The sequence below is a fragment of the Magallana gigas genome, chromosome 5 (genome assembly GCF_963853765.1).
Source record: "Magallana gigas chromosome 5, xbMagGiga1.1, whole genome shotgun sequence".
Classification (NCBI taxonomy): Eukaryota; Metazoa; Mollusca; class Bivalvia; order Ostreida; family Ostreidae; genus Magallana; species Magallana gigas.
In genome coordinates this window covers 51,703,698-51,716,533 of record NC_088857.1, presented here as the reverse complement: position 1 = coordinate 51,716,533, position 12,836 = coordinate 51,703,698, and the positions used below count along the sequence as shown (strand labels likewise).

Here is a 12,836-nt window from a genome sequence, read left to right as displayed (position 1 = left end):
CCTGCGAATGTTATTGTCATTTAAATTTTAGACCACGTGGTTTTATTTGACCCTTTCAGTTTCGCAGTAAAAATCGTGCCTCGTGTTTATAGTCTAGTTCATAGAATCTATAGGTACTATAGTAGTCAAATATTAAATCTAGAGGTTTATTGATTTTAAACTTTATCTTTATTAATTGGTGAATAAAATGTGTTCTAGAAATAAATGTGACAATACAAAAAATAGTTTTTGTCAGCTGCATGTTGCAACAATTAACATGCTAAGTAGAGATCCCCCCCCCCCTGAGGATTAATTTTCGATCCGCGCCTGACGTAGTAATAGCATCAATAGTGAAACAGACTATACATTTTTATGCAGAATGCTCCTTGAAAATGACTCGATATACTAAGTTTTTATGCAATACAGACATCCATTATTTTTTTTTAAAACATGGTATTGCACATTACAAGCATCAACCATGGATATGATTTTATTAAGCCACGCAATGTTTATATTTTCAACCACTCAACACGTGGTTGAACACGAACGATAACTCTGTTCTGAATATTATCGTTTAATTTAAAAAAAACCCTACATGGTGAAATAAGACGAACTTATTAAAAGAATTTCATGTTTTAACATAAACCAAAGTAGGATACGATATGAAAAACGACCAGTACTTACGTATTTTGAGAATATAATCCGAACACTTATACTTCCGCTCGAAATTTCACAGGAACTGAACAAATCTCGGTGAAGTCTCGTGAACTTTCATTCGAGCACCTCTGGATTTATTACAGACTTAGCAACGATAAAGAAAACATTCCGAACACATTCGCAGGGGTGATATGGGTTTGAATAAAAATACTCATAGCTTGATGTAAACACTATTGTCAATAAATGTCAGATTAAACTACTCATTGATTGAACTGGTCGAACCGCTGGCAACTTGTCACGTGACTTATGGTAAACGCTGATTTCCAAAGAACTCTGTTCACCTTTCTAATTGGTCAGTTCTTGGCTTTAGAAATATATGAGGTAAATGTGTTGGGTGCACATGATTTCTGATTAGTTTTGCTGAAGGGACAGAGGTACGTACTACAGTAACAGCATATTGTTGTCGATTTCCCATGGATTTTGAATGCATGTTTTTTTTATTTAAAAGTTCAGACACGAACTATTACTTGGTAAATGTATGTGGCTACCCGAATAACAGTGAATAAGATTTTTTTTAAAATAGTTCCTTCTTGATTTTAAGGTAAAACTATTTAGACACAATCTATTTACTCAGACCGCGAATGACTTCCTGCATTTGCTCGTTCTAACCCTACAGCATTGCACTTCGTCAGGCGCGGATCCAGAAACGTTCAAAGGATTGCGGGGGGGGGGGGGGGGGCTGAGAAGAAATGTGGTATTATGAAGTATTATACATGAACACAAAGGCTGTGGAATTGGGACCGCCCAGAGACCCCAAAAACGTTCAGGGCGAATTCCGTTAGGGTTATAAAGGGGGAAGGATAAGACTTTTAAGAACTCTTAAAATTTTAAGAAATGAAACTAAACCTTGAAATCAGCTTCAGTTTTATTCTGCTCTCGTAAATATGTGTTAAGAATTGCTATTTTGAAGAAATGATTAGAAAAAAATGTTACAATTTTTAGTCAGAAATTTTATTTTTTTTCAAATTATTGATGAATTTGAAACCTTTTGTGGATTTTACATTTTTATCGTAAAAATATTTAAAAATTGCACCACTTTAACATTTAAATACGGCTATAATATCATAGTATTCAATCATCAACATTTTTAGAATCGCAGTGTCTGACACCATATCTCATTTAATGACTACAGTAGTCTATTCTTTGATGTCGTATCGCGTATGCACGTGCAATGTTAGACTTATACATAATCTTGGAGGAATTCAAATTCAATAATAAGGCTTTTTAAGGAAGATAAAGCAGCTATTTAAAATTATATTAATCAGGTTATGGTATGAATATATAATTTAAGGTGTGGATCAACTTAACAACGAATTCCGGAAAAATGAGCCTTTTCCATTTTATTATTTTTTCACTCAAAAGAACAAAAATGGCCGAAACATTCTCCGACTATACTGTGACTGTATAAGACTTATTAGTTTTGGCAGATGGCTAAATGAGAATATAGGTTCTACATAAAATTGTCTCATGTCTGGTTGACAAGACTCTTTGTTACATCAGTGTTTGTAAAAATATAACAAAATATAAACATAACCTCTTCATCCCGACCTGTTCTCTCTCTCTTCTCTCTCACACACACTTTTGAAAGAGAGGGGGTGCAACCTCCATAACCCACTCCCTCTAGACGATGTACACCTGAGGCGTGTTCAATGAGGCAACCGATTTGTTGAGCAAGCCTCTTGTACAACTATACGTTACGCACCTTTTACTTTACTTGTAGTTTTTTCATAGTCAATCACATGTCCATCTTAACATCTTTTTTGTAGATCAGTATTGTTCTGGAGGATTAGTGTTCATCCATGACGTAACACTCCTTCCCTGTACCCATAAGTATCCGCGGATTCGTGATTTACCAAAACCCACCAGACTGGTATATTAGCAGTCCCTCTTGTTCAGGCTCCATCACACCTGGGGAGAATGGGTCTTCTGCAGCCAGCTGTTGTGTTGCTTCTGTTGTTGATTGTCTTGTGTATAGCGGGACATGCAGTGGATAAACACAATGGGAGAGGTATGTTTATCTATCTTTAAGTTATACTGGACGTTTGAAAAGAGAAATACCCCCTACTCGGGAAATTACTTTATTCAAGTTGACTTGAAAGATGATTTTTGTCCATTGTTGCCTGAATAATTTTGATCATCATTTTTTTGAAACCATTGATTGATTTGATATGAGTGCACACATACAGGGATATGATTCTCTCTGTAAAGATCAACCTTTTATATACATGCATATCTTTAACGTAAATATAGTCACCGATTTTCTATACGGTTGACTTTTTATTACAAAATAATTAAGGAGGCCGATTTGAAATTTTTTGTGGAAAAACTACGAAAGTAAAACTATTTTTTACTATTAGTAATTTACACCAGCTTTAGTTTTTTTGTAAAGTTTCAAAAAAAAAATAATGACCGTCTCAGTGGCTCTCTTTAGGGGTCATCTCAAAATACAGGTACATTTAATATAGGAATACATACTTGTACTAGGAAATATATAATAGTCATTTTCCGCAATTCGAAGCAGATTAAAAAAATACTACAAAAGCTTTATTTCTCAAATTGTAATATTATAATACATTGTATGATAAGTAACATGATTTTCTACCTTATATATAAAATATATTAAATTATACCGTCTGGTTTAAATTTCTAGTGGGGGCATCTCAGAATAAGAAAAATGCCACCGAGGATAGCATTGTTCTATGTATAAATTTTCAACAGCGTACGATTTTTACTTTTTCTTTTATTTCTTATAACGCACTTATACATCATAACGTCATAAAAGCACAATGGCAACGCTTACCTACCGTAAAACGAAAAATCGTTTAAAAAATAAAATTTTCCTTAATAAATCTAAATATTTTTAGCTGTATTTTGTTTATTGTGTTCAGTTTTATAAATAATATAAAAATTTCAATAAAAGTATATATACTCTGTATTAAACTAGAATGCGCAAAAACGTGCGCTCTGAAAACTAAATTCGGCCTCCTTAAATCAAAGCATGTCTTTTACAACACTATTTCCATAAATATAATTGTAGTTATTGCGAAAAGAGAAGCCAGAATCGCCTTGAACGAACTAAGAAAGAAGCACATATCACACGTTTTGAAGGTAATTTGTTTATTATATTAAATTTTCAATATGTGTATCACGTACATGTATAATATTATTTATTAGGTTAGTTACTGACTCACTACGGAAATATATTGGGTTGATCAATCTCATAGACGGCTCGGCGAAGCCAGATGACGCAGATTATGCACATTAGAATACAACAAAAGTAAGCATGCTATATATGGTTGTTTAGATAATTTATTGTAGAAGAAATTGGTACTAAACACTTTTGCATTGCATTTCGTATAAAAGCGAAAACGACTGCAACACAGGGGAGGGGGTGGTTTACCTCATTCGGAGTTAGATACCTTGTGTTATTATTATACTATAGGATAAAAAAAATTCTCAGAAACAAGTGCCTGTGTACAAGATGCCTTACATCTCGTCCAATTAAACTCATTTAAAATCTTCAAAATTATCAATACCACCTTTCAAATACGCTTTAAAAATCTTCGCTTCACCCATATTACTTACATGTACAATGTTTTGTTGCTATTTAATTTTTAACCTCTGCAGAGATCTGAGCAAATTTAATGTTAGACGCTGCCATTTTGTTCTGCTCCAGACACAACAATGTGGCGTCAATATTCAAAGGGCAACTACTCTAATTTAAAAATAATTCCAAAAGGACCACTACTCTAAATATTTTAAGGACTTACTGAACACGATTTCTGTGTTAAATAATACAAATAATCGAGATGAGTAGGTGAGGCGGCAGCCAATGACGGCCATATTGCCTAATATTAATCCTCAAAGAACTAACTTCAATGCCTTTTCTTTTATAAGGTGGGTCTGGACTCCATATTTTTGTCATAGTCTATATAAGGTTTTAAGGAAATCAAACCGATTTCAATCAGCAAAAACGTGAAGAGATGACCCACTATACTCTAAAAATGTCATTTTGTATCCCAACAATTGAACGTTTTAGAGAAATACTAGAAGTCTTTAAATTCGTAATTGAAGCTGCATTTAGCATTTAACAATGATGTTTATTGTGACTGAAATGGCTCAGTGGTTAGAGCACCAGAGATTAGTTAACATTATAGAGCTAGGGTTTTTAGGTTGTGGGTTCGATACGACCAAAACTTAAAAATTTATTTTTTTTCTTATCGTTTGTTAAAATATTCCAAACTGAATAAAGTTAGAAATTGTGCTTTTGTAAACTTGTAATATAACATCATCTATTATATTTGGTTGGAAACAAATTAATTTGAAATTGTTTTCTACGACAAAACCAAATGGGCATATGCGCTATCTTGCTCCCCCATCTTCTTTATTTACAAAAAGCAAGGATGTACGCAAACTCATGTGCAAGTTGCCTAACATCTTGTCCTATTTAATCCATTTAAACTTTTCAAAACTCCACCTTTAAAATTTTGAGAATCTTTTTTTCTGATATTTACTTACAATGTTTTGTGGCTATTAATATCAAAAGTTTTCTCCCTTTACTATGCAGAGATGTTCTGCTCCAGACACAGCAACGTGACGTCATTATTCAAAGGGCACCTACTCTAATTTTAAAGAATTTCAAAAACAAACTTGTCCAAACATGCTGTTTTTGTATAAATAATATTTACAATTGCAAATGTTTTCCCTTATATAACACTGTTTGTGCAATCCGCTGTTATTCCTGCATAACATCAACCAGGGTGAAAGGTTCAAATAGCGCATGAATAATCTAACTCACTACTTTTTTTTATGTATTCTTACCTACCGGTTTATGCTTACATGTAACACACTAAATATCGTAATGAAAACATAATTTAGAAATAAATAAAAAAACTGTATATTTTGTGATTCGAAGTTGTACATTTTCACCTGCTTCTATATCCAAATATCCTATGTCCCTAGCAGGGGCGGATACAGGATTTGTAGTTGGGGGGGGGGGGGGGGCGTGGATAAAATTATTGAGGCAGGGGGTCTGGGTTTTCGTGTATTTTGAAGGTAAAACCAGGCTCAAAATAGTGGTATTTATTTTAGTTATGTACACTTTTAAAAGATGAAATAAGCAATGAAAATAAACAAACAAGATAAAGTTTTCATTTCTTTTAATCACCAGTTGGATTTTCAAGCAACATCCGTCTTGGATTTCTGGAAACAAATATGTCAATGATTTTACTGACATCTACCTTGATGTCTTTATGTACATAAACAAAAGCGCTCTCCTCCCATCGTAGAGCGCAGATAACTCTTGATAAATCGTATAGATGAATTGGCCCTTAGTGTTGCTTATACCTTATACATGTATTGGATTAAAAACAAAATATTTTAGGCATTTAAGAACTCCCAAAATTAACCAGGTTATCGAAGTTACAACATTCTAATGACGTTACGGTATCCGACCCCCTATTAGCTGTTAGAAATATCTTATGCATCAAATCTTCAATATTCTTATATTAAAATAGTCTATTTACCTAGAAAACATTAAAAAAAATTAAACAGTAATTAATTAATGATTGCACATAGACCATCTGGTTTTAAATGCAATTATATATTTACCTTCGACCAGCTTTTAAATATTCAGAAATTTTTGCTTGCATCGCAATAGGGAAATGACAGCGCAGTCTACACTTATAACAAAACTACTGGGATTTCCTGTCGATTCTTGGTCGAAGCCCCAAGTTCAGGGCCCTGGGGAATTTGATGCAGCCACCATAATGAAATGACCAACACTGCTTGTTTTAAACACAGTGACTGTTTAATTGGTTTGTTATCAGAACCTATCAACATGCATTAGGATCAGATATTTATAGATGTTTATAGAGCAGCAGAATTACAGTCAGCATAGCACAACTGGTGTATCAGTGAGGTGTAACATTGAGTCAGGCATAATTATTAATAAAGTGAAATACAAAATGCTAACTTTTCTATGTAAAATTTATCAACTCATCTACAGTCATGCATACTTTGAAAATTTTAGGGGGGGGGGGGGCGTGCGCCCTCCACGCCCCCCCCCCTTAAATCCGCCAGTGCCTAGAATGAAGAAACATTGACGAGTGATATTAATGAAATCGATATTGTATCATTGAATTTATGATAAATTACACTTTATCTCTTTTGAAGAGGTCAGCTGATTCTGAAATCGACGAAGAAGAGGCAAATATTGATCTTACTATGATAGAACGGGAGTTAGAGCGATTTGAAGATACACTGCACAGCACTGAAGAAACTGGAGCCAATCAACATGAGGCTAAGGGCGGGGAAAAACTCATCCAGGAAGCGCTGAAGGTGATGACGCGAAATTTTGAAATGAAGGCTTGCAAAGAGTTATAAGCAACTACTATTTGGTTCTTGTACACGTCAATTTTAATGATAAAAACCAGTTACGTTTCAGAACCAAGCAGGTAGCTAGTTTGAAATTCAATCAAATTGTAAAACGCTGTAAAATGTTTGATACATTAAATGAAATTTTTTGGGTTATGCTCGTTATCAATAGATTCGTTAGTAAATGCAATTCTGTTTTAAGGGTGATGTTGATCCCGACTCTGACGTGGTCAATCTGTTAGAGAGCATGTATGTGGACGAAGGTTCCAGACACAACCAGCACGTAAGTAATGAATATAATCAGTCAATTCATTGTTGACAGCTAGTTCTTTTTGTAAAGTTTAGTAAACATGACCCAGAAAAGGAATCATAATTTTTTGTCTACAATCTTTTGCATTTAGCATAAGACTAAGTGTTTGGTCAAAGTAAAAGAGCAAAAAACATACTGGATACGGATGACCCATCTTCCTAACAATTTACACGCAGTGTGCGCTAAAATTCATATTTGTTTTAGCCGAAAGGTATTGAAAACATCGCCGCAAAGAAAGGAAAGGTATTTGGTGACACCCACGACGCTCATCGCTTAACGCAACATCAGATTAAGGAGCTAAATCAGGTAGGTCAAAGCAAGTAAATGGTAGGTCAAAGCAAGAAAATTGTAGGTCAATGCAAGTAAATGGTAGGTCGATGCAAGTAAATGGTAGGTCAATGCAAGTAAATGGTAGGTCAATGCAAGTAAATGGTAGGTCAATGCAAGTAAATGGTAGGTCAATGCAAGTAAATGGTAGGTCAATGAAAGTAAATGGTAGGTCAATGCAAGTAAATGGTAGGTCAATGCAAGTAAATGGCAGGTCAATGCAAGTAAATGGTAGGCAATGCAAGTAAAATGCCCGTCAATTCCGTAAATGTGAAAGTAAATAAAAATATTCCAAGCTATTTGACATCAAATCAATAGTTTCTGGTTGGCATATCCCATTATTATCCATTCGGCTTTTTTCACTATCTTGTAGAATGGTGGAAGAAAGAAGAATTTCCTGAAATCAGCCACTTTCTGGACAGATCTCACCATCCCTTACACCATCCACAGCAGCTTTTGTATGTTGTTAAAATGGAGGGGGGGGGGCACGATATATATATATATATATATATATATATATATATATATATATATATATTATATATATATATATATATATATATATATATATATATATATATTATTATTATTACTTATTAGGTTAGTTACTGACTCACTACGTAAATATATTGGGTTGATCAATCTCATAGATGGCGAGGCGAAGCCGAGCCGTCTATGAGATTGATCAACCCAATATATTTCCGAAGTGAGTCAGTAACTAACCTAATAAGTGTTTTGTTTTCCCAAGGACTAACAAGCGACATATATATTCACAAATAGTGATGAAGCCACGTACAAGATGCCTAACATCTCGTCCAATTTAACTCATTCAAACTCTTCAAAATTTTCAATCTCACCTTTCAAATACTCTTTAAAAATCCTTGCTTCACCCATGTTTACTTACAATGTTTTGTTGATATTCAATTTTAAATGTTTTCTCCCTTTCCTCTGCAGAGATTTGAGCAAATTTCGACGCTGCCATTTTGTTCTGCTCCAGACAAAACAATGTGACGTCAATATTCAAAGGGCAACTACTCTAATTTTAAAGAATTTCAAAGGGCAACTACTCCAAATACTTTAAGAAATTACGGCATGCGGTTTATGTATTAAATACTATGAAATGTCGAAATGAGTAAGCGAAGCGTCGACCAATGACGGCCATATTGCCTAATATTTTTCTCACAGAACAAATATAGAGATATATGAGGCAATCAGGTGCTATGTTTAAACCAACGAAAATGTGACATTTCAGTCCAAGGGAAAACAAATTATATATATATATATATATAGATTTATATATGTTGAAACAGAATACATTATTGACACTTAAATTTTGGGTGCCTATTAAAATGCCTTACTGATGCATTGCAAACATTAAAATCGAAAAAATAATTTGTTACCAAAATGGTGACTAGCGACGCAAGTAACAAGACAGGTGTCAATGAATGACACAGGCAGTAAAAGCGGTAAAGGTAACGAGACAGGGGTTAATGAATGACACAGGTAGTGAAAGCAGTGCCGGTCACGAGACAGGGATTCATGAATTACACAGGTAGTTAAAGCGGTGAAGGTAGCAAGACACGGGTTAATAAATTACACAGGTAGTAAAAGCGGTGAAGTTAACGAGACAGGGGATAATGAATTACACAGGTAGCGAAATCGGTGCAGGTGAAATGATAGGGGTTATTGAATTACACAGGTAGTGAAAGCAGTACAGATAATGAGACCGGGGTTAATGAATTATACACGTAATGAAAGACATTTTGTTAAACAGTTAGTACTGAGGCTGAAAGCAAAAATACTCTATTAAACTGCACGTATGTACATGTATTTTTTTCAAATTCATTTTCTATATTTCTTATATATATATATATATATATATATATATATATATATATATATATATATATATATATATATATATGTCAATGTGATAATTAACAAATTTAAGAAAAAAATTCTCGAATGTAATTTAAAAATGTTGAGTCTTTGGAAATGCAAATGGATAAATTCAGGATAAAAGTTATATTTAACTGTTTATGTTAAAATGTATGATTAAGGCTGCAATGGAAAGCCGTGTATGCAGGGAAAATGTACAACATTGGCATATTTTGAACATTTCGATTGTTGGGGGCATTAGTTCATGATTGCAATATCCATGATTCAAACTGAGGTTCACTTGACTGTCTATAAATCCTATGCTTATTGAACTGTAGCTGGCTTTACTACATCACCGGCAACACAGAATCCCTCAACTCTCTATCCAGTGACATCTTTCCAAACAACTCTATATCCAGTAACATCATTCCCCACAACACAGACCTCGTCACCACCTGTTGTAGACCAGGATCTTCATTGTACTTTTGAAACTGGAACATCATGCTTCCTGAATAACAGCAACGATGATTTTGATTGGCAGACTGGACAAGTATAAGTTTTCTATCTGTATTCTTAGGGACCGACTCTACATTATAGTAAATGTAATACATTTTAAAAGTTAAACTAACGAGGTTTCATAACATAGCTATGTATTTCCAGGGTTCTGCACCGTCTGGAGGAACAGGTCCTACTTCAGCATACGAGGGACATCAATATTCTTATATAGATCCCTCAGCACGGCAAGGGTTTGGCTCAGCTCTTCTACGTGGCCCGACTGTCAGAACAAGTAAACATAAATAACAGTTTATACAAAAATAAAGGATCAAATATAATAACAATCAACATACGGGATACTAAAATATGATCGAAATATACAACACACGCACACACACACTCACACACTCACACGTGACAAAAAAAAAGAAGGCAACACTAATTGCAAAACGTAAGCGCTTTCATTTCTTAAGTCTTCAGACGTCTAAAGATTTAAGAAATGAAAGCGCTTACGTTTTGCAATAAGTGTTGTCTTTTTTCCTTTTTATCAGATTAATCACCGGACACTGAGAAAATACTTTTGTCATTTGGATATATGTGTATACATATATATATAAAGGCTAACGACAGAGTCCAAGATTTGATATTGTCAAATTTGGATATATGTATATATATATATATATATATATATATATATATATATATATATATATATATATATATATATATATATATATATATATATATATATATATAAAGGCTAACGACAGAGTCCAAGATTTGATATTGTCAAATTTAATGTAAAACCAATCTAAAATTTTAGGTAAACGGTCCAGCTTTCCTAACCGTCTTTCATTGTAGCTCGGCCCTTCTGCCTAAGGTTTGCTTACCAATTGCATGCTTACCGATTGTATGATACGTCAAGTAGCACCTTAACTGTGCTAATGAAGCTTTCCGATCCCGATGACTACCGACATTTATTCATAAGCCATGATGATTCAGGAAACCATTGGATTGTGAAACACATTACTGTTCCACCTTCGAATGGAGAGGTATTACTTTTTTACTTGCCATAATGTACCTTTTATTTTATTCAAAATTTTTCATTAAGATGCTAGTTTCCTGTCATGATGCATAAGCAAAAACTTTAATAGTGTGTATCAGGCAAATGATAATTATGTTCCTAAACAAGTTCACTTAGGTAAACTGTTAAATTTCAATACATGTTCACTATGTGGCCATATTGGCACTACCGAAGGGCATTGGACACCTGTTCCAGGGGTTGTAATTACTGAAATAAACAACCCCTGGAACAAGTGTCCAGTGCCCTTCGTAACTGCCAATATGTCCACATAGTGAACATGTATTGAATTTTAAATATTTTATTCTGTACTTTCACAAGTAACTCAAGTAAAATTTAAGATGATATGGGACAGGTCTTTTATGACATACTTTTTATCGAGATAAAACAATAAAATCAGGTACAATTTTCTCTCCCCATATTGTTAAGTAACAACGTAGCACAATGTGTTAGAGCGTTTATTACGAATTCGTGAGTCATGAATTCGAATCCCAACAGGGATTTTACGAGGGTTGTCCCAAAATAATGTAGACAGGACACATAATTTATAATCTGTTCACTGCAATTTCATTAGACTTCTGTGTTTTCTTCAATGACCCTTTGGCAAACAATGCTGAAAAGTTCAAATCTGTACTTTATTTATTTCTCGAGAAAATGAATAATTAGTAACAACAAGTTTTGTCAGGCGGCGCAAATTTCCAGTTTTACGTTGTTGCTAAACCCTCCACATCGTTCACGATAACATTTACGTTTTATTTCCGAAAATGTCTTAGAAAAAATATTATCTTTGAACATGTACTCTGCGTGCACATTCAATATATATTTCTAGTTTTGTTTTGTTTTTAAATATTTTCTAAGTACAAACGATCTGTCGGCTCCAAACTTGCCCTGAATTACTTGTTGTCTAACGTCCGTCTTACCAAAGTGTGTCGGTCAACATTTTGACGTCCATTGATATCGTTCGGGGTTTCTTTTTTCCACTTATTGTCATCATACTTGTTCAAATATTTTCAATGTTGTTTAACTGCTTATTCACAAAACGCATTTCTCATCGATTTTGTTAATTTCATTTACTTCCAAAGCCGCTTGGGATTTATTTCTTTACAATATTGTATCAGTTACTGCTGCGCCGCCTTAAACGCTGACAACGTCATTTTATTACCTGTTAACTTTTCAACTTGTCACAAAACGCGCTATAAAATATTTAAAAGTTTTGTTATAGCCAAAGCATTTTCTGAGTAAATGAAAGAATTATTATCAAATATCAGTGTATGTTTTATTTGAATTTTTTCATTCGAAAAGTACTTTTCCGCCCAATTTTCAATTCATTATGTTGATTTTAACCTTTTGTTTTTAACATTGCGCCGCATGTCGAATTTCTGATCTAACATGCTTTCATTTCACTAATTTAATCTCAAATAATATTCAATTTTAAAACATTATTTGAATGCAGATTTCTTGAACCCTTTGTGGCACAAATTTCATCTTCCTTTGTTTTCGATTAACTGAATAACGCCACTTGTCTACGCTATTTTGGGACAACCCTCGTATTATTTAATCTTTACACAATCTTTAAAAACATTTTTGGTCAAATATTGTAAAAAGATTAATGAAAAGCGAAAATGCCCATAAGATTTGTTTAGTCTAAAAAATACAACTTCAAATATTATTTTT

General features: G+C 33.7%; 1 protein-coding gene across 2 annotated transcripts in view; it reads left to right on the top strand.

Moving 5' to 3' along the window:
- Window positions 1–940: 940 nt before the first annotated feature.
- Window positions 941–12,836, top strand: part of LOC105320581 (MAM and LDL-receptor class A domain-containing protein 2) — a 59,389-nt gene continuing 47,493 nt past the window's right edge. For both annotated transcript variants that reach the window (XM_066086294.1, XM_066086293.1), the window contains exons 1-10: window positions 941–1,070; window positions 2,463–2,704; window positions 3,734–3,804; window positions 6,871–7,035; window positions 7,274–7,354; window positions 7,586–7,687; window positions 8,082–8,166; window positions 9,925–10,136; window positions 10,247–10,373; window positions 10,943–11,133. In XM_066086294.1, coding sequence (XP_065942366.1) covers window positions 2,614–2,704; window positions 3,734–3,804; window positions 6,871–7,035; window positions 7,274–7,354; window positions 7,586–7,687; window positions 8,082–8,166; window positions 9,925–10,136; window positions 10,247–10,373; window positions 10,943–11,133 — 1,125 coding nt within the window. In that variant the 5' untranslated portion in view covers window positions 941–1,070; window positions 2,463–2,613. The remainder of the gene's footprint in view (window positions 1,071–2,462; window positions 2,705–3,733; window positions 3,805–6,870; window positions 7,036–7,273; window positions 7,355–7,585; window positions 7,688–8,081; window positions 8,167–9,924; window positions 10,137–10,246; window positions 10,374–10,942; window positions 11,134–12,836) is intronic.